The sequence below is a fragment of the Aquarana catesbeiana genome, linkage group LG05, assembly GCF_042186555.1.
Source record: "Aquarana catesbeiana isolate 2022-GZ linkage group LG05, ASM4218655v1, whole genome shotgun sequence".
NCBI lineage: Eukaryota > Metazoa > Chordata > Amphibia > Anura > Ranidae > Aquarana > Aquarana catesbeiana.
In genome coordinates, this window is record NC_133328.1 from 141,049,022 (window position 1) to 141,071,304 (window position 22,283).

Consider the following 22,283-nt stretch of genomic DNA (forward strand, 5'->3'; position numbering starts at 1 on the left):
TTTTAGATTTTTTTTTTTCACCGCGCCGGTCCTGAGGAGCTGCGGGCAGGAGTCTTTAGGCGAGGCCGCGGCTTCGGCCTAGTCCACGAGGCCGGACACCGCGGACTAGGCCGAAGCCGCGGCCTCTCCTAAAAACTACTGCATGCAGCTCCTCAGGACCGGCGCAGTGTCCAAAAAAAAAAAAAAACTTGATTCAAATCGTCATTCGAGTTTTTTTTAAAGAAAATCGCAGATTTTTTTTTTTTTTTAGAAAATCTCCCAGCCCAAGTCCCATTTTATCTTCTGCAATTGTTTTAGTTTTAGTCGTATTTAGTTAAATCTCCAGTACATTTTAGTAGACTAAAACTCTTTTTAGTCATCTCAAATCTAATAGGTGTAATTAAATTGTAATGCATTAGTTAACATTTCTCTACAATTTCCAAACTCATTATATACTGCTAGAGTGGAAAGTGTAATATGTTATTTATGATGACATTGAGGTATGAACATGCACTACAGACCAATGTTAATTTTGAAGTCAAATTTCAATGTAGTTTTAGTCTTAGTCTTTTGACTAAAATGGCATTTTAGTTTTAGTCCCATTTTAGTTTTTTGACTAAAATGCCATTTTAGTTTTAGTCGTATTTTAGTCATCTCAGTTGTTTTAATTTTAGCTGACTAAAATAATATTCATTTAGTCGACTAAAATGTTTTAGTTGATGAAATTAACACTGTTGAAGTCTGCATTGATGACAGCGCTTGAATGTCAGTCCTTTTCCAGGACCTGCATGCGTCCAAACGTGTCCTGAGCACTAATTATAATGAAATTAATTAGCTTGTCATTGCAACCAGACTCCCTGCTATAGCTGTAAGAAGTAAATTAGTTTATTGCAAGCAGTGTATTCAAAGAGTGAAGTAACGCACAGCGGCCTAGTTTACGGTAGTCAGTTAGTAAACTGATAACTGGCCTTTGGTAGCTGTGGGTTACTGCCATTGTTCTTTACACTGACTTCAAAAAGCTTGGTTATCTATTTGGGAAAAAAAAGTCAAGAATATAGCACAAAAACAATCTATTTCCGCAACAAGACCGGATTAAACAAGTACTTTCAGCTCCGCATTTTGTTAACTAAAAGCAGCAGTGTTCCGAAATGACATTACACTGAGGACTGCCTCCTCAGCTTCTGGAGGAGATTAACAGGAAATTGTTCTCCCCATGTTAGATGCATGGTACATTTTTTTTTCGGAACAAAAAAACAAAACAAAAAAAGGCTACCGGTTATGGATTTCAGAGCAAGCGATTTTATCTGACATCACAATAGAGCTGTAAATCCATTAAGGTTGCAGTGAGGGGGGTGCAAAAGGAACTGAAAGCCCACCCCACCTCATCTGACATTACAATCACCCATTTCAGGCACAAAGCTGACAAAGTGAATTTTGAAGCGGTGTAGCACTTTATAAAATGATATTTGAGTTCTAGATGGAGCCTGTTGGTCTGCCTGGTACTTTGTCTTCATAAATGTCTTTCACACTCTCAGAGAAAGATCTCCCCTGCTTCAATTTCCCACTGTGTTCCTGCCCACCATTTGCATGTTCCAACATTGTATTCTGCATTCTGTTCCTATTGTATTCTGCACAGTGTACAATAAATAAAATCCAACAGGGAGCGTGAGAAATCCTCATAATGTCAATGACAGTTGTACCCGAGCAAAAAGATCTCTCACCCTGAAAGGTGGTTTAACTCTCCAGCATCAACTGAAATATCAGTTTTGAAGTGGAGTACCACCCCCCAAAAAAAAAATAAATAGTAAAGTGCTTAAAAAAAATAAAAAAAAAACATTTAGAGAATTTTTTTTTTTTTTACTCACCTCTAAATGCCTGTTGCTAGGGGGTCCCTCGTAGTCTGCCTCCTTCGGTGCCTGGGATCCTGACGTAACTTCCTTCGGCGCAGGAAGGGAGATCGCCTCTCCACCCTCCCTCTTGTCAATCATCTGGGACACGTGACCGGTCCCAGATGATTGCGGGGCCAGTGACGGCACGCGGCAAGCGCAGTGTGTGCCCGGCTGTGAAGCCACAGCCGGGCGCCCACAGTTAAAGTGCCGGCGCCGCGGACAGGGGGGACGAGCAGGGCTTTGATCCCCCGCATCGCTGGACCCTGGGACAGGTAAGTGTCCGATTAAAAGTCAGCAGCTGCAGTATTTATAGCTGCTGACTTTTTATTTTTTTATTTTTTTTAATGGGAACCCCACTTTAAGTAAAGGGTACTAACAGGTGTCTTTTATACTAAAGGTATCACATAAATGGATAGCAATGGGTTTGTTGCAATACAACACCCCGCATTGCCTCACCAGGTTACTATGTCAGTGTTTACTGGCACTGGGAATAAATGTAGCAGATATTCATGGAAGACAACCTATTCTTTGTACATTGTATCCGGAGCCAAACAATGGAAACATAGAGGGCACTAGATACAGTAAAACCTTGGTTTGAGAGTAACTTGGTTTGAGAGCATTTTGCTAAACAAGCAAAATATTTTAATAAATTTTGACTTGATATACAAGCGATGTCTTGATATACAAGTAGCGTCATGTCACAACTGAGTATAAAACAGAAGAGAGGCGCCTCTAAGTGTAGCAATATGGTTACATTTAATGAAGGTACATTTAGCAACATATTGCTACACTAATGCCCCATACACACGATCGGACATTCCGACAACAAAATCCATGGCTTTTTTCCGACGGATGTTGGCTCAAACTTGTCTTGCATACACACGGTCACACAAATCTTGTTGGAAATTCCGAACGTCAAGAACACGGTGACGTACAAAACATACGATGAGCCGAGAAAAATTAAGTTCAATAGCCAGTGCGGCTCTTCTGCTTGATTCCGAGCATGCGTGAAACTTTGTGCGTTGGAATTGTGTACACACGATCGGAATTGACGACAACGGATTTTATTGTCGGAAAATTTGAGATCCAGATCTCAAATTTTGTGTGACGGAAATTCTGATGGAAAATGTCTGATGGAGCCTACACACGGTCGGAATTTCCGACAACAAGCTCCTATCGAACATTTTCCGTCGGAAAATCCGACCGTGTGTACGGGGCATTAGAGGCGCCTCTCTTCTCTTTTATACTTTGTAGCTTCTGATGTATTTTGCTTCTAATCCCCTTGTGGAGGCTGCCGTTCAACCTGTCACATTGCTATAATCTTTTTTTTATATGGACTATAAACTGAAGGATCTATGAATAAATGGTTGTGGAACGAATCATTTGAGTTTCCATTATTTCTTATGGGGAAATTCCCTTTGACATACAAGTGCTTTGGATTACAAGCATGTTTCTGGAACGAATTATGCTCGCAATCCAAGGTTTTACTGTATTTCAAATCAGCAAATTGAGTAGTGTGGGTCATTTGTATTAAAGCTCTGTGATCTGCTGTTTGTTTCTGTTTTGCATTCTACATTGAATTCAACAGGAGCTGCAAAACTCATTAATATTGTAGCCCTTGATCTTCTGGCCTCCTTCTGGTATCCCCCCAATCTGGAGAATGCTGAACCACTGCCAGAGCGCCAACTGCAAAGATGACTACCGAGTGCCATAACACCTGGGCTCTTATTCATGAGCCCAAAAATAGTTTATTTAATAACTCCATTGCTGTTTTAGCTGGCAGGAATACTTAAAACATAAAAAGATTTGTTCTCCTTTATTTGTATTTCATACTTCATTTCCTTTGGTCTAATGTATTAAGAATTATGAATGAATCAAGTGTCAGCTATTCATTTAGGTGTATTCAGCTGGATACATAGTTTTCCATTGATTGCATTTATACTGCCTAGAATTTAAATGTCATGAATTTTAATTGTTCATTTTTTTTTTTTTTTTGTGAAAACAAAGATTACAGCCTCAACTCTCCAGCACTGAAAGGATTTACTGTGCGCTCCTCTTCCAGTAATGTGTTTGCTAATATCCACACTGTAGAGTGAACCATACAAAGCTGTGTAGGTGGTTTTAATTATTCATTACCCGGTTTGTTCTTTATAGCGTTCCCAGCTGTGCTTTATTATTCAAAGGTTAATGCAAACTGAGCCAGGTTAACGCTTGCAGTGCAGGAAGGGCCAATAAACATTGTTCATCAGAACTCTGAAGCACTAACACTCTTCATTCATTGGCACACTGAATACATACCAGCCTGAGCCATTTTACTTTGAGACAGTAGACTGCCATCTTAGTTTCTTACTGCAGCAGTGTAATATAGAGGGTCCATATTGCTACAATTCATATTTGATTATACATTTTAAAACAGTCCATATGAACAAGATAAGGAAAATTTAAAATTTAAAATTCATCATGCTAACAGGAAGATTGGAATGACATTTGGGCCACAACCAATTCCTCATCCCAAAATATGCTTGCCGTTGAGACCAACTACAAGGTGCTCTTGTGCTGGTACCTGGTCCTGGCAAGAATTGCTTAAAGCAGAGTTCCGCTTAAAAAAAAAAAATTCAAAGTCAGCAGTTACAAATACTGTAGCTGCTGACTTTTAATAATAGGACACTCACCTGTCCCACGGTCCAGCGATGCGGGGGAACAAAGCCCCGCTTGTCTCCCCCTCCTCTTTGTGGCGCTGGCATTGTCACTGTGGTGCTTCACAGCCGGGCACCCACTGCGCATGCACGAGCCGTACGGCGCGCCGTGACTGGCCGGGTAATCATCTGGGACCTGCGATGTGTCCCAGATGATTGCCGAGAGGGAGGGGGGAGAGGTGATCTTCTTTCCTGTGCCGCGGTGTGCCGGGAGGAAGTGGGAGCTGGAACCCTCTAAAAAGAGGGTATTCGCCCCCCCCCAAAAAAAATGACATGCCAAATGTGGCATGTCAGGGGGTCACCTTCCTTTAAAGCGGAAGTTCCATTTTTAGGTGGAACTCCGCTTTAACACCCTTCGACCTATCAGCCCACCTGCTTTCGTGGTTGCGGAGAACAGGGCACATGCGTGCATATCTGGTGGACGTGTCCGATCGTGCAGCAATTCTGGGCTGAATTCAGAATATTATATACCCTGCTAAGCAGGCCAACCACCCCTGACCCAGCTTTTACCTTGCTAAACCACTGTCCACCGGACCTTACAAAGTCTAGCAATATACATCATTACAGCTTCTAAACAGACTATCGCAAAGGCCTGGAAATCCCCGTCTCTCTGCTCGGTAGAGACCAAGAATAGCGTCACTCAAGCTGTGATCCACAGTAAGATTAAGGCGACCATCTTAGATAAGATCCCACGGCACTTAAAAATTTGGCAACTATGGGTGGATCACTACCTCCCCCCAAACTTCAATCATAGGCTCCTGGAACCTCAAGGTTGTGAGACCAATCTTCTACCCCGATTAATCCCCTTGCCCTAGTGTGGAGCGGACTGCCTCTCAGATCCCCCTTACCATCTCACCCCTCTTTGCTGTTCTTCTTACCCTCTTCTTTCTTCTTTTCTTTTCCTCTCTTTTTATCTTTTCTTTTAGATCTCCTTCATCTCTCTCTTCAGAAGTCATCTGAAGTCAGGACCTTTTCAGGTACTTCTCTGAGGCCTTCTCCACAATCCTTATTCCCCATTGTGAATTACTGCTGCGTTATAACTACCTAGTTCAGCCTTGAAAAAAAGATAAATCATAACTCCCATCCTGTGCAGCACACATTCAGGTAACCTTTAGTATAAGAGGTGTTGAAAACCAAGCTGTTTGACGCCACACATGCTAGTTTTATAAAAAAAAATAGGGGGGGGGGGGGTTAATATTATCTGGGTCTTTATTTCTTGAGTCGCAAAGAATCCCATGTCAATGGAAATCACAATATTTTCAAAGGTGTCCGTTCACATCAATGCGACTTAGCATGGAGCGATTTTGTGAAAGGTTCCTGTTCTAGTTTGATGTGATTTCAGTGCAGTTTTGGCCCCATAGAGTATACAAACCTTATCATAGTTGCATCCAAGTAACACTACATAATTGCACTTAAATTTGGATCAAAATGGTATTGCAGCACTTTGAACCTAGCCTTAAAGTGGAAGTAAACCCATCCGTAAAACAGTTTCATTTCCAGCACATGACGGAAATGTAACGCTCCCATTGGTTGTGCTCTCAACCAAACTGTCAAACCATCCAACGGCTGGTGTTATAACTGATCACATGTGCAGCATCATGGCAGTTGTAGATTAAACAGAGGCAAAGATGGCAGCTTCCTTGGCTGGAAACGATAGGGGGGTTTACTTCCACTTTAAGCTGGCCATATATGGAGCCAGACAAACTTCACCCAGTAGGTGGTCCTGCCAGCTGCCTCCCGCTTGACATCACTTGATTGAAAAAACAAAGGAGGTAGGCAGAAAATTGTCAGCTGCACGGTGCCTTTATCCAATCAGATGTAGGCACCCTTCCAGTATTTTGACAGATGGCAGAGCTAGCAGTCAAAATACAATAGCTTCAGCAGAAGAGTCATTCATCTGTGTAGTGTGGATGGGATGAAGGAATCTGCAGGCTGCACTGAAAAAAATATACAAACAATGATAATGGTGCTATAAACATACTATCCTAATAATTTATGAAATCGCCCCCTGTGCAAGAATATATAAAGTGGACAAACAATTGTTCTGATTTATGCAAAAATGTAACCCAAAAAGTTATATTATGCAAAAATCCGTAAATTGATGCAACTTACTTATTGTGCATGCATGTGTGTTATTTCAAATTAATATCATTTAATCTTGTTTAAAACAAGAAGCTCCTGTATGTGGCTTATACAATGCATGTGTGTGTATATATATATATATATATATTTTTTTTTTATTTTTTTTTTTTATTAGAGGGGTTTATGTATTGGAATATTAGACAGGGTTATGGCGATGTTTTCTTTTTTTTTTTTTTTTTTTTTTTTTTTTTGGAGTTCAGTGTGATATTTAATACAGGTTGTATTTTGGTAAATGTACTGACAAAATACATGGCCGTTTTTTGATCGCCGGGCAGCACATAGTTGCTTATCCCTCTTTAACCTACTCAAGATGGCACTTTGACATCCTGGTTCCTGTTGACAATGGCATCTTTGTTATCTCAAGTGTTGCATCAGCCGTATCCCTGGCATAGAGACCACAGATTATAGCCATTACCGGGTTGTTACTATAGAAAGCAGTGAAGGGTTTTCAGGCTTGTTTTAATCTTGCTCACTGAAAAGCTTAGGGGGCTGTCAGAGTCAGCGTATGTCTAGCTATATATCAGTGTCAGTCTGTCAGCTGTATTGGAAAGCAGATGACATTAAGTTAACATGGTAGATGTAGGCTATCTGAGCTGTCACTTTATTGCTTCCAAACTCACAGAATTATTCCTGATATACTTATTCAATTTTATTTTACTGGAGCATACTGAGGGCCACTTAGCATTTGCTTCCTTTGGTTAGCAATGGCGACAGTTCTCATTTTAAAGAACCCAAGTATCTTTTGAAAATATTGTCTAACTTTTATTACAGTACATAGTGGAAATTTTAAATTGGTCACCAGATGTTCAGATTTTGCCATCCCATAGACAGTCCAAATAAGGTCCGCAAAAACAGGTTAGGTTGTTCGATTGATAGATGTGTGGACATCTAACTTAAGAGGCAAGGCCAATATTGAATGGACTTTGCTGGTTGCCTTTATTCAAGTTGGAAAAGCCCTGTTGAGAAGTGTCATTTGATTTGGCATAGTACATTTTGGTGTGAAATCTTTGGAGTGGAAAACATAAATTTCGGTATACCAAAAATTGTTCCTTCCCTAAATGTCACATATTCCTTTCTTGTATCATAATAACCTCATCACATAACCCCATTATATCCACTAACCAGTATAATTTTAGCTGTCCAACCCTAAAAAAATACCTGCACCTAAAGTTTGGCACTCAAAATACTTGCTTTAGTAAGTGTTATTTAAAATATTATCAAGCTGTGCATAAATCCTTCATACAGGTGATAAATATGCTGAAGTTGTAACTTATTTGGAGCTTGTACTGGTTCCAGTAAGAAGAGTTTAGAAGTACAGAAGACTGTTAAAAAGATTATGATTTTCTCTATAATCCGATTTCCTGCCTTTGGAAACATTAAGGTCCCAGTCAGACTTTTTCATTTTTTTTTTTTATGTTGCACTTCAATGCTTGTTGCATTACGGCAGCCCATTTATTTGAGTGGACTGCCAATGCACCAAAAAGGAACTGCAATATTTTTTTAACAGAGTGTACCGCAATGCACAATACTGCATTACCCTGTATTGCAACACGGGTGCGTTGTTTTAGTCGGTTGGGGGCATATTGATGGCACCAAAAGGCACAAATGCGTATAATGTGCGTTGCGGTAATGCATAGGTGTGAATGGACCCATCTTTGAGCCAGACATGAAAATCTTGCCTTTGAAGAAAGCCTGTCATGAGAGAAAACATTGGCTGCCATTGCTTATTTACATTATTAGTCCTGACATTGTTGTAATTAGCTGGTAATTGTTGGATAAATGTGCTGGTCATTTCTGCTGCTAAATAATTGCTGGTAATAAGGTGTCATGTCAAATGTGATTTTCAAGATACTAAAGACCTAGCTGTGTACAGTTGTTGCATTATATAATAGCCATTGGCAATTTAGTATTATATTCTGGATTACCCTAATAAAATTATTCACTTTTAAATTAGCTAGAATACCCCACTTAGAGGAAAAAATTATAATATGTTTCGTTTTTTTATTGCTATAGTTTATATGTTTTTAAACTGCTGCATTAGAACTTTATTTTAAAAATGTATTTACATTCCAATATTTGTCATTTACTTCATGATAAAGGATCACCAGATTGTTATGGGTTAGCTAAAAAGATTGCTTTACAAATGAGCCTCCTGATAAAGGATGACTCACTGCGTTGTATAAACAGTGGTCTTCCTTCATATACATATAAACAGCTGAAATCTAAACTAGTTGAATATGTACACTAGAGACTGTAAGGTTCCATGCACACTGGACGTTATCATAACATTATAAAAACGGCAGTAGCTTTGCAGTGAGTTTTTCAAAGTTTTTCAGAGTTTTTGCAATAGCGGTTTTTATGCGTTTTTTTTTTTCAGTGGGATCAAAAATGTTAAACGCTGCATTTTTGAGTGTTTATCTGCGTTTTTTGACGTTAGAGCGTTTTTACAGCTGAAAAACTCCTCTCAGAACCCACTAGTTTTTGGGTTTTTTTTACAACCAAAAAACGCCCCAGCCAAAAACAGTTGATAACATTCTATGTGTGCATGGACACATAGGATAACATGCTGGAGAGTTTATTGACTGTAGAAAAAAACATCTGAAGCCAAAACAGCAGCTGTAAAAAAAAGTTCAGTGTGCATGAGGCCTAAAAAAGAAGATTCAGAGATTTAATCTAAACTGGTTGAATATGTAAAAAGAAGACCCTTCTCTTTATATACAGCGGGTAAAATGAGTATTGAACACAGCACCATTTTTCTAGGTAAATATATTTGTAAAGGTGCTATGGACATGAAATTTTTGCCACATGTTGGTAACAACCCATGCAATCCACACACAAAGAAACCAATACAAATAAGTTCAGAAATAGAGTGACCATATTTTTCGCTCCATAAGATGCACCTGACCATAAGACGCACCTAGGTTTTAGAGGAGGAAAACAAGAAAAGAAATATTCTGAACCAAAATAATAAACCTTGATGTACAGATTACAGCGATGAGTTTGCTCTGTGGAGGTTTGGATTCCTCGTGTGATGCAGTGAAGTCAGTCCAGCCCAGGCAGCTCACGTACACAGCACAGCAGTGCGGCCGCCAGCACTCGCTCCTCCCACAGTGTGACATGCGCCGTGCGACCGGGCCGTGCTCGTTCATGGAAAGGCTGGCCTGGCGCTGCTGCACCGCTGACTCTGACTCCTCCTCTCTTCTGCCACAGAGGAGCTGAGTGGCCAGCCTGGTATTCTAACACGGCAGCGGGAACGGGGGGGGGGGGGGGGGGGTCGTTGGCTAGTCAATATTTGTTTCATAATACACACAGACATTTCCCCCTCATTTTTTGGGCAGGGTGAAGTACGTCTTGGAGCGCAAAAACATACGGTATGTGTAATAAGATGAAATGACACAGGGAAAAGGTATTGAACACTCTAACTGATACTTATGTAATACTTCATGCAAAATCCTTTGTTGGTAATGACAGCTTCTAGATGCCTCATGTATGGAGAAACTAGTCCTATGCATTGCTCAGGTGTGATTTTGGCCCATTCTTCCACACAAACAGTCCTCAAATCTTGTAGGTTCAGTGGGCCTCTTCAATGAACTCTGATCTTAAGTTCTTTCCATAGATCTTCTATTGGATTCAAGTCAGGTGATTGGCTAGGTCATTCCAGCAGCTTTATTTCCTTTGAAACCAATTAAAAGTTTCCTTGGCTTTGTGTTTGGGATCATTGTCTTGCTGAAATGTCCACCCTCGTTTCATTGTCATCATCCTGGTAGATGGCAGCAGATTTTTATCAAAAGTGTCCTAGTACATTGTTCCATTTATCCTTCCTTCAATGATATGAAGTTTGTCAGTACCGTATGCTGAAAAGCAGAACCTTACCATAATGTTCCCACCTCCAAAATTCACTGTTGGTATGGTGTTTTTGGGGTGATGTGCTGTGTCATTTCACCTCCAAACATGGTATATAGCATCCAAAGAGTTTGATTTTATTCTCATCTGACCATATTATATTTTCTGAGTATTTCAGAGGCTTGTCTAAATGTTGTGCAGCAAATGTTAAATGACCTTGAACATGCTTTTTCTTCAGCAATGGAGTCTTGCGTGGTAGATATGCATACAGGCCATGGCGGTTGCATTACTTATGGTTTTCTTTGAAAATTCCTGGTCTTTCTGAAGCTCTCCACAAGTGTACCTTGGCTCTTGGGCAACTCTTCTGACAATTATTTTTACTTCTCTGTCAGAAATCTTGCGAGAAGCGCCTAGTCATGGCTGGTTTATGGTGAAATGATGTTCTTTCCATTTTCGGATTATGGCCCCAACAGTTCTCACTGAAACATTCAGAAGTTTATACGTTTTTCTGTAACCAATGCCATCAGTATGTTTTGCAACAATAAGGTTGTGAAGGTCTTGAGAAAGCTCTTTGCTTTTATCCATCATGAGATGTTTCTTGTGTGACACCTTGGTAATGAGACGCCTTTTTATAGGCCATCAATTGAGACAGAACCAGCTGATATTCATTTGCACTGACAAGGGGCAGGATTGCTTTCTAATTACTGATAAATTTCAGCTGGTGTATTGGCTTTTAATGCATTTTTTGCACCTCCCTTTCTTTGTGTTCAATACTTTTTCCCTGTGTCATTCCATTTTATTACACATAACTTAATTTCTGAACTTATTTGTTTTGGTTTCTTTGTATGGATTGCATGGGTTGTTACCGATATGTGGTGAAAATGTAATGTCAATAGCACCTTTAGAAATATATTTACCTAGAAAAATGGTTACGTGTTCAATACTTATTTTACCCGCTGTATTTAATATGGTCGGGACTAAAATAATAGCACGTGAAAATATGTAGAAAACCACTTTTCATTCCCCTGAAGATCAGCATGTATCTGCCACCCTTGCACAGTATTGGCATGCAGATTGTAAACTGTACAAATCCATCTGGGAATGCAGCCTATCAAATCACTAGGAACAAAAGACATTACTATGGCCTGAGGCAAATAGGCCTAAAGCCACAGCAATGTTGCTAGCTGCCAGCAAACACTGGATTAGCCCACACAATGGCTGCCTACAGTATGTAGGTGACAGATTACGTGTATGTGGGACAGGTATCCTTTTCAAAAAAACACATATTTTTCCCTTTGTAAGGAGAAACAAAGTCTCCTGTGAATGTTGGTCTTTGGAAATGGTATTGTCAGCTCTGGAGAGTAGCACAAAAAGTCAGGCTTTCAAGAAAAATATGCTGACACTGGTACAAGATTTGTTCTTCACTGTCACTAGACAGTTTACAATGAGGAGTAAGGATGAGCTCAGGCGTGTTCGCAACCCACACGTGCAGAGCCCGCCAGGAAGTCACAGGCAATGAGACATTTCTCGATCTCTGCACCCGCGGATCGGGAAAACGTCTCACTGCTTGCGATTAGCGATGTGCAGTGCCGACTTCCTGGCGGGCTCTACACGTGCAGGTTGCGAACACGCCTGAGCTCATCCTTAATGAGGAGGAAGCTATACCTGCCCCTCATCTCTAAATTGGGGTTTAACCCTTCTTTCTCTGGATTGCTGATTGGAGTCATGTTATAAGAAAACCATATTGTGCTTTTGAGTATATGGATGTCATTTTACACCTCTTGCATTTTTTATGCTATGGGAATGATTCACTAAAGACAAACTGGCTGTTCACTTTGCAATGGAAGTTGCAAATGGATTTTCCTCAAATGAATGAGGTGAAGCTCTGCCATCATCCAGTCATGTGCAGGAATAAATGCTGTTTATTTATTTATTTTATTTTTTCCTTGCATGTGATTGGGTACAAGGGAAACTTCACCACATTCACTAAGCACTGAGGAAAATTCCTTTGCAAAGTGAACAGCCTATTTGATTTTAGTAAATTAATCCTGTGTATTAAAATGATGCTTTTTTTTATTATTTTATTTTTGAAATCAGGTACTTATAGCGCCATCAATTTACACACGTGTACATTCACATCAGTCCCTACCCTCAAGGAGCTTACAACCTAAGGTCCCTAACACACATTCACACATATGCTAGGGCCAATTTAGACAGGATCTGATTAACCTACCAGCATGTCTTTGTGTGTGGAAGGAAAACGGAGTACCCGGAGGAAACCCACGCAGGCACAGGGAGAACATGCAAACTCCAGGCAGATGGTGTTGTGGTCAGGATTCGAACCAGCGACCTTTTTTGCTGCTAGGTGAAAGTGTTAACCACTACACCATTGTGCTGTCCATTTGGTCTGGGTTTCCAGCAGACTGCACCTTCTATAGCGATGAATAGTAACCTGTAATGCCGAGTTCTGAAATAGCCATTGGCGTTGAATTCTTTTTTCACCATATGCTGACTGGGAAGCAGATTGTTGTTTTAAATTGCAGTGTTAGGTTGAATTGTGGGTGCTAAATTAGCTGCAAGATATATTTGTTAATAACTATTTTAATGATTTTTAAAGTGTATTGAATGCTTTGTGACTGAAGGTTTTAGAGGCTTTATATTAAACCCATTTTTTTTATCACAGTTATAAATGGTCATGCTCTCTAATAACAGCAAAGGTTGAGGCTCTTGATACTTTGCTTAAAAACCTAACTCAGCTGACTTTTGTATCCTAAGATTACCATAGGTTTTATGACTTCCTAGCGGTGAACATGTGGAAATTGCTTATCTTGGACTACAAGCTTCTAATTTTTTGGGTGGTATACTGTCACAAGGAAGCCCAGACTGACAGACTTTAGACTACAGACTACAGTTCTTAATATTAAAATGATACTGGGCTTTTTGCAATGGTGTACCAAACAATACACTTTTGATTTTAAACAACATTCCTTTTATAAGTTTGTTGTGTTATTGGCAATGTATGGAGATATTCGTGAATTAGGTTTTCTACAGTCTTGCTCTAAAGTTCTTCAAGAGGTTGCCACCATAATTAGTTTTTATCTGCTATTCATAGTGAAGGCAGCAGACTGAACAAAGTAACCACAACTTCCCTTTTCTGTGAAATATAATGGCTTTCTGCATTAACTTCAAGGTAATCCCAGGAACATGATGTAGGTTTAAACAGGTCTCCCCTGTAGATAGACATCGTAGACAAGCGCTATCATGACCCACCCTGGGGGCATGTCTCTCAGCCTTCTAGTCTGTACCCTGACCCCAAAATGGTGAGAGTTTTGACCATTTTAATTTAAAAGTACTGTTCCACAAAACTAATTAGGTTAGGTAACTGGCTAGATCAAAATAATGGTTGGAAAGAAAGCACGTGAAAGGTAATATTGTGGCATCAGGCCCATTCCAGGTGCTTTCTCTGTTGAGATCTCCACTGGTGAACTTGGCCTTGAAACCACTTACCAAAAACCTAAAGTTGAACACCAACCAAAACTTTTTACATTTTGAGTACAACAGGCAAGTGTTAGATCCTCTCATATTTTAAATTGTATCTGTGTCAACATAAATATTTCTTTTCTGGCTGACACCCATCACTTGGACAGGAAGCGTGGGTAAATATCACTAATGGAAACACATCCATCAGTATTCCTGACACATCTTCTAAACAGTCCTCATGCTAATAAAAAAATCTTATTGCTGCCTGCATCCCTGTTGGTGGAATTTATCCTAACGTCTTGTGTATGACACATGTGAAACAGATCGGAAATAAGGAAGAGCAATAAAACTTAAGAAGTGAATAACTTTCCTTTAATTTTTATACAGTGACCGAGTCAGTCGTTTTTCACGTTTCCAAATAAACAACTTAGAATGCAAATTTCCAAGCCACCTTCCAGTCTCAAAATATAAGTAGGCTAGCTTTTTATGGTAATAGTACAATAAGATATCTTTCATTTAGAAATAAATTAGTGTAAACCAGTGGTTTGGACAAAATGCAGCAGTAAAGGGCATTGTAAAAATGATTACACCTTGGCTAAAGCAGAGTGTGACTAAAAAAAGTCTGGAAAATTAGAGAGTTGTTACAAGTTATCCCCTGAGCTCGAAAATCCCTAGGTACACTTCTAATAATGAGTCAAATGTCACATTTAAGTAATTTTACAGGTAAACTCCTGATAGGTCACAATATACATCAACAGATTTTATTCTCAAAAAAGCTGCCTTTTATTCTTCAAAGTCATTCCTGTGCTCCAGTTACGTTATTTTACTTAAAATCAAGTTATCAGTCTGCTGCAGGCAAGAGGAAGCATTTCTTCAGTCTCCTCTTCCCCAGTGATCTGTGTCAGACATTTGTTAGCATAGCTGGGACCTCCAGAACCACTAGAATTTACATGACTATGTAATCTCCAAGCCAGAATCTCAGTCCAATATGTAGATTCTGACCCTGGGTGATGACGGGACAAGGATGGCCCAGCTTCTGGAAAGAAAAGCAGATGATGGTATTGTCATTGGGAGTACTGAGATCTCTGTGAGGAGTAATAAAATACCCGTAAGTGTAAATTACTTGAATGCATTAACTTAAAATAAAAAATATATCTCATTCTATGTCCACTTCAGATATGGCTTGATTCACAAAGAAAAACTATTGTGTTTGCTTCCGAAACAAGACATAAAAAGCACTTCAGACAGGGTTGGTGCGCCTCCATTATAAATGCCATATGGTCCTAAAATAGGGCCTGCATACAGCTGGGAAAGTCAAGCTTGGGTACGACAAGTAGCAGGGTGTACAAGCACATTGAAACTCATGATTTATATAGTATATAATGATCCAAATATGTTTGGTCAATGTGATCTACATACTTTTACTGTGCAATTGCTACCTTGTTACAGTACAGTTTTATTTTCAAGATCATTTAAAACATTGATGTGTACTTCACACCCAGTTTATTATTTTGTGATGTTTCTATTACAGTGCTGGACCCAAAGGAGATAACATATATGAATGGAGATCCACTATACTAGGTCCTCCTGGATCTGTGTACGAAGGAGGTGTTTTCTTCCTTGATATCGCCTTCTCTCCAGACTATCCTTTCAAACCACCTAAGGTAAGAGACGATAATTCAGTTATTTTGTCTGCTAGGCCTAGATTTGTTGACATTGCCTTATAGTAGGATAAGTAATGTAATATTGTAGTGTATGTTTACAGTGGATATAAAAAGTCTACACACCCCTGTTAAAATGTCAGGTTTCTGTGATGTGAAAAAATGAGACAAAGATAAATTATTTCAGAACTTTTTCCACCTTTAATGTGACCTATAAATTGTACAACTCAATTGAACAACAAACTGAAATCTTTTAGGTGGAGGGAAGTAAAAATAAAAAACTAAAATAATATGGTTGCATTAGTGTGCACACCCTTAGGCCCCTTTCACACTGGGGCAGTGGGTGCGTCGGCGGTAAAGCGCCGTTATTTTTAGCGGTGCTTTACTGTCAATTTTGCAGCGCTATTCGGCCGATAGCGGGGCGCTTTTACCCCCCGCTAGCGGCCGAGAAAGGGTTAGAACCACCACAAAGCACTGCTGCAGCAGCGCTATGCCGGCATTATAGCCTCGCTGCCCCATTGATTTCAATGGGCAGGAGCGGTGAAGGAGCACCGCTCCTTCACCGCTCCAAAGATGCTGCTAGCAGGACTATTTTTAGCGTCCTGCCAGCTCACCGCTCCAGTGTAAAAGCCCTTTCACATTGGAGAGACAGCAGCAGCTCTTTCAGGGTGCTTTGCAGGCGCTATTTTTAGCGTTATAGTGCCTGCAAGGCGCCCCAGTGTGAAAGGGGTCTTAAACTTATACTTTGTTGAAGCACCTTTTGACTTTATTACAGCACTCAATCTTTTTAGGTATGAGTCTATCAGCATGGCGCATCTTGATTTGCCCACTCTTCTTTGCAAAACCATTCAAAATCTGTCAGATTGCAAATGCATCTCCTGTGCACAGCCCTCTTCAGATCACCCCACAGATTTTCAATCGGATTTGGGTCTGGGCTCTGGCTGGGCCATTCCAAAACTTTAACCTTCTTCTGGTGTAGCCATTCCTTTATTAATTTGGATGTATGCTTTGGGTCATTGTCATGCTGAAAGATGAAGTTCCTCTTCACATTCAGCTTTCTAGCAGAAGCCTTAAGGTTTTGTGCTGGTATTGGTATTGACTGGTATTTGGAACTGTTCATAAACCCCTCTACCTAGACTAAGGCCTCGTACACACGGTTGGATTTTCCGACAACAAATGTTGGATGTGAGCTTGTTGTCGGAAAGGCCGACCATGTGTATGCTCCATAGAACATTTGTTGTCGGAATTTCCGCCAACAAATGTTTGAGAGCAGGTTCTCAAATTTTCTGACAACAAAACTTGTCGGAAATTCCGAGTGTGTGTACACAATTCCGACGCACAAAAGTCCACGCATGCTCGGAATCAAGCAGAAGAGCCTCACTGGCTATTGAACTTCATTTTTCTCGGCTCGTTGTACGCGTTGTACGTCACCGCGTTCTTGACGTTCGGAATTTCCATCAAAATTTGTGTGACTCTGTGTATGCAAGACAAGTTTGAGCCAACATCCTTCAGAAAAAATCCTATCGTGTCTACAGGGCAAAAGGTCCCTGTTCCAGCTGAAGAAAAACAGCCCAGAAGCATGATGCTGCCACCACTATGCTTCACGGTGGATATGGTGTTTTCTTTTGGTGATGTGCAGTGTTGTTTTTGCACAAAACCTGTTGGAATTATGGCCAAAAGTTGAATCTTGGTTTCATCAGACAATAACACATTTTCCCACATGCTTTTGGGAGACTTCAGATGTGTTTTTGCTAAATTTAGCCAGGCTTGGATGTTTTTCTTCGTAAGAAAAGGCTTCCGTCTTGCCACTCTACCCCATAGTCCAGACATATGAAGAACATGGGAGATTGTTGTCACATGTACCACACAGCCAGTACTTGCCAGATATTCCTGCAGCTCCTTTAATGTTGCTGTAGGCCTCTTGGTAGCCTCCCTGACCAGTTTTCTTCTTATCTTTTCATCAATTTTGGAGGGACGTCCGGTCCTTGGTAATATCATTGTTGTGCCATATTTTATCCACTTGATGATGACTGTCTTCACTGTTTTCCATGGTATATCTAATGCCTTGGAAATTCTTTTGTACCTGACTGATACCTTTTAACAATGAAATCCCTCTGATGCTTTGGACGCTCTCTTTCGGACCATGGCTTTTGCTGTAGGATGCGACTAAGAAAATGTCAGGAAAGACCTACTAGAACAGTTGAACTTTATTTGGGGTTAATCAGAAGCACTTTAAATGATGACAGGTGTGTACTGACTCCTATTTAACATGAGTTTGATTGTGATTGGTTAATTCTGAACACAGCTACATCCCCAGCTATAAAAGGGTGTGCACACACTTAAGCAACCACATTATTTAATTTTTTATGTTTACTCCCCCCCCCCCCAAAGATTTTTTTAAAAATCCAAATAAAAAAATAAATGTGGTGGCTTTATAAATAATTACTCTTTTTAATCAAATTTCTTATTAACGGCTCTGCTCGCTTTATTAATGTACAATTATTTGGCTGAACAGTGAAGCATCATCATACTCTGCAGGGTTACACAAAGTAACTGGTACTGGGATATTGAGATACAGTATTTAAAAGGAAACTTTAGTCAGAAAATGAAATCCTGCTAGATCACTTCAGGCGGGCCCATTTTGCAGGTATAGCTATGTAAAAAAATAACAATAAGTGCCCATACTGTTTAAAACCCAGTAATACATTGTCTCACCCTGGTTCACACATGCTCAGTTGCTCTCCATTTTTAGACACTGTCGAGTTTATAGAGGCCGATTTGCTGACAGCCTTAAAGCAGAAATAAACCCTCCTATCCTTTACAGCCAAGCAAGCTGCTTCAGTTTGATCTGCAGTTGTCATGGTGCTACACATGTGATTAATTATGACACCACTCATTTGATGGTTTTACTGTTTGGTTGAGGAAACAAGCAAATGTGACCATTAGGAATCCCAGCATTCCAGGAATGTTTTTTTAAACCGGTAAATCGATGGGTTTAGTTCCGCTTCATGATTTACTACTGTTCTGGGGCTCTGGGCTTTAGCAAAATGGCAGCCTCCAGCAAGAAGAAACAGGAAAAATGCTGGAGGCAATTTACAGCACACACTCATTTTGGTAGCATAATTATGAATGTGGAATGTATGTTCCTAGCTAAAGGAGCTTATTTTTTATCAAGTTGTTATGGGTAAAGTTCCGCTTTAAGCCCAAACCCAGTTGCTAGGACACTCTCTCCTTGAAGCTGCCCCCCAGCCCACATATATTTTTTTTAAATTGGTGTATACATACCTAAATACTATCTTTAGAATCCAATCAGGTGCTCTTGGCATCATGTAATGCAGTGGCGTAGCGTGGGTTCTCAGCGCACGGGGCAAGGCAAGTAATTTGCGCCCCCTAACCTGCTGACTTTTAGCACTCCCTGAGTCCCTTCCCTTCCTACAATAGTACTGACCAGCCTGATTCCTACACTGACCACTACACTAACCTACCTACCTGATTCCTACACTGACCTACCTAACCACTGCACTAACCTACCTGATTTCTACACTGACCTACCTGATTCCTGCACTGACCTACCTGACCACTACACTAACCTACCTGCTTCCTATACTGGCCACTACACTGACCTACCTGTCCACTACCCTGACCACTACACTACCCGATTCCTACACTGTCCACTACACTAAACTGACCTACCTGACCACTGCACTGTCCACAACATTACACTGTCCACTTCACTGCACAGACCACTACACTGCACTTAGGGCTGGGGAAAAAATCGATTTAAATCTTGAATCGAGTTGAGAGGTCAAATCGATTCAAAATTTAAGCAAATCGATTTTTTTAGATTTTTTTTTTCCACCGCGCCGGTCCCGAGGCGCTGCGGGCATGAGTTTGTAGGTGAGGCCGTGGCTTCGGCCTAGTCCGTGGCTATGGCCGGACCCTGCGGACTAGGCCGAAGCCGCAGCCTCGCCTAAAAACTCATGCCCGCTGCGCCTCCGGACTGGCGCAGTTTCCAAAGAAAAAAAAAAAAAAACTCTATTCGAATCGTGAATCGAGTTTTTTTTAAAACAATCGAAGATATTTTTTTTTTTAAGAAAATCTTCCAGCCCTAACTGCACTGACCACTGCACTGACCACTGCACTGACCATTACACTGTCCACTGCACTGACCATTACACTGCACTGACCACTACACTGTCCACTTCACTACACTGACCACTGCACTGATCACTATACTGCACAGACCACTACACTACACTGATCACTATACTGCTCAGACCACTACACTACACTGACCATTACACTGTACACTATACTAACCATTATACTACACTTTCCACTACACTACACTGATTACTACACTACACTGCACTCTACACTGACACCAGACATTTTTTAAATTTATACTGAATCTAACTGCTTGTCTTATCCCTCTAATCTCTCTGACTGGCTGCTCCCTCTCTCCCCAGAGCGTATCCACCCCCTCACCTGCAGCTTGTGTCTTCCATCATTCCGGAGGAGAGGGGGGAGCCTGGAGGAGGTGAAGGCAGCGGGGGTGTTCACAATGGGGTGGACTCCATAGCAACCGTGATCACGGATTGGCCGGCCGGCCACCATCACAGATTGGCCGGCCCCGCCGACATCACGGATTGGCCAGCCCGGCCGCCATCACGGATTGGCCGGCCCCGCCGCCATCAGGGATTGGCCAGCCCCGCCGCCGCACATGACCTAATTCATCTAATCACAGGGCGCCAGCCGCAAATGAGCTCAGGGACACAGGAAGTAAACATTAGGGGAACGGAGCCGGCAGTGACACACACTGCCTGGCGCGGGATTTCGCCCCCCTAAATTTTGCGCCCGGGGCCACGGCCCCTTCCGCACCCCCCACGCTACGCCACTGATGTAATGTCATGTGGGTACTGGTCAGCATCCTCTTTTGGGTTGGGGATGGCTTGATTGGCTCTCAGGATAGGGTTTGAGTGAAGCTGGGTGTCATTTTAACTGACCAATATTGGATCACAGAGCAGTGACTCCAGAAACTAGGCAAGTTTTGCAGCAGGAACTGCTTTCTGTATTTCATCCCTACAGGGCTATTAATTTATATTTTTAAAAAAATGAGGGTGGAGTTGGGCTTCAAAGTTGCTATGCAGGAAAGCATGGGCTTGCATGTTTAGTAAATGTATTCTGTTACACACAACATAAAAATTAAAACATATTCTAAGCTAAAGTAATGGTTATAGATGAACCATGGCAAGTAAACCACCCCCATTTGAGGAACTACAAGTCCCAGCAATCCCTTATAGCAGGGGTCTCAAACTGGCGGCCCTCCAGCCATTGTGAAACTACAAGTCTGCCCGGGGGAGTCATGCTTGTAACTGTCAGCCTTGCAATGCCTCATGGGACTTGTAGTTTTGCAACAGCTGGAGGGCCGCCAGTTTGAGACCCCTGCCGTATAGTCTTGGGAGTTGCAGGGTGGTTTGTTTTGCCCTGTATCTTTTAGCACATTTTGTGTATATAAAGAAATGTAAAAAAAATATATATTTCTTACATACAGTATACAGAACCGCAATCAAACAGAAAATGTACCTGTCTGTTGCAGCAGATCTGCATGCTGCAGTTGTGGACACTCATATAGCATAGCACTACATATGTGGCTGCACCCTCTCCCCCTCCTTCTCTCACATATAGCATTGGCATGTCAGCCTCTGAGCTCAGTTAAATGTAAATCCTTCCCATCCCCCTCTGTGTATGCGGCCTCACCGTTCACATTGCCAGTCCCGAGAGTAAGGAAGACTTCAGAATTATAACAGTCCATTGCCTTCATTTTCATCTGGATTGCTATATAGGTTTTCTATGTATAGGATTTCTGTGTAGCATTCTCCAAAAAAATAATTGAATGTTCACATAATCTCCTAGCCTGCAAAGCTGTTTATTTGATCCGATTCACACAGATAATTATTATACAGGATTTATATAGCGCCAACAGTTTGCACAGTGCTTTACAAAATAAAGATAGATGGCCATTTACAATACAATTCAATACTCCTGGGAGTATTCAATCTAAAATATAATGTAATGGGGCAGCACAGTGGTGTAGTGGGTAGTACTCTCGCCTAGCATTAAGAAGGGTCGCTGCCTGGAGTTTGCATGTTCTCCCTGTGCCTGTGTGGGTTTCCTCCGGGTACTCCGGTTTCCTCCCACACTCCAAAGACATGCTGGTAGGTTAATTGCATCCTTTCTAAATTGGCCCTAGTATGTATGAATGTGAGTTAGGGACCTTAGATTGTAAGCTCCTTGAGGGTGTAGGGACTGATGTGAATGTATAATGTATATGTAAAGCGCTGCGTAAATTGACAGCGCTATATAAGTACCTGAAATAAATAAAATAAAAATAAATGTAATAAAGTCCAGTTAGTTCATATTCCTCGTGTCACATATATGTTGCAAAGTGACTTAAAGGGGTTGTAAACCCTCATGGTTTTTCACCTTAATGCATTCTATGCATTAAGGTGAAAAACCACCTGTGGTGCTGCAGCCGCCAGCCCCCGTTTTACTTACCTGACCCTGATCCTTGGCCAGCTGTGAATGAGCAG

The 22,283-nt window shown here is 41.1% G+C and overlaps 1 protein-coding gene across 1 annotated transcript in view; it reads left to right on the forward strand.

The window, feature by feature from the left end:
- LOC141144491 (ubiquitin-conjugating enzyme E2 E2) overlaps window positions 1-22,283 on the forward strand; it is a 326,835-nt gene that overhangs the window by 254,519 nt on the left and 50,033 nt on the right. Inside the window, exon 4 of the mRNA XM_073630232.1 lies at window positions 15,561-15,693. Coding sequence (XP_073486333.1) covers window positions 15,561-15,693 — 133 coding nt within the window. The remainder of the gene's footprint in view (window positions 1-15,560; window positions 15,694-22,283) is intronic.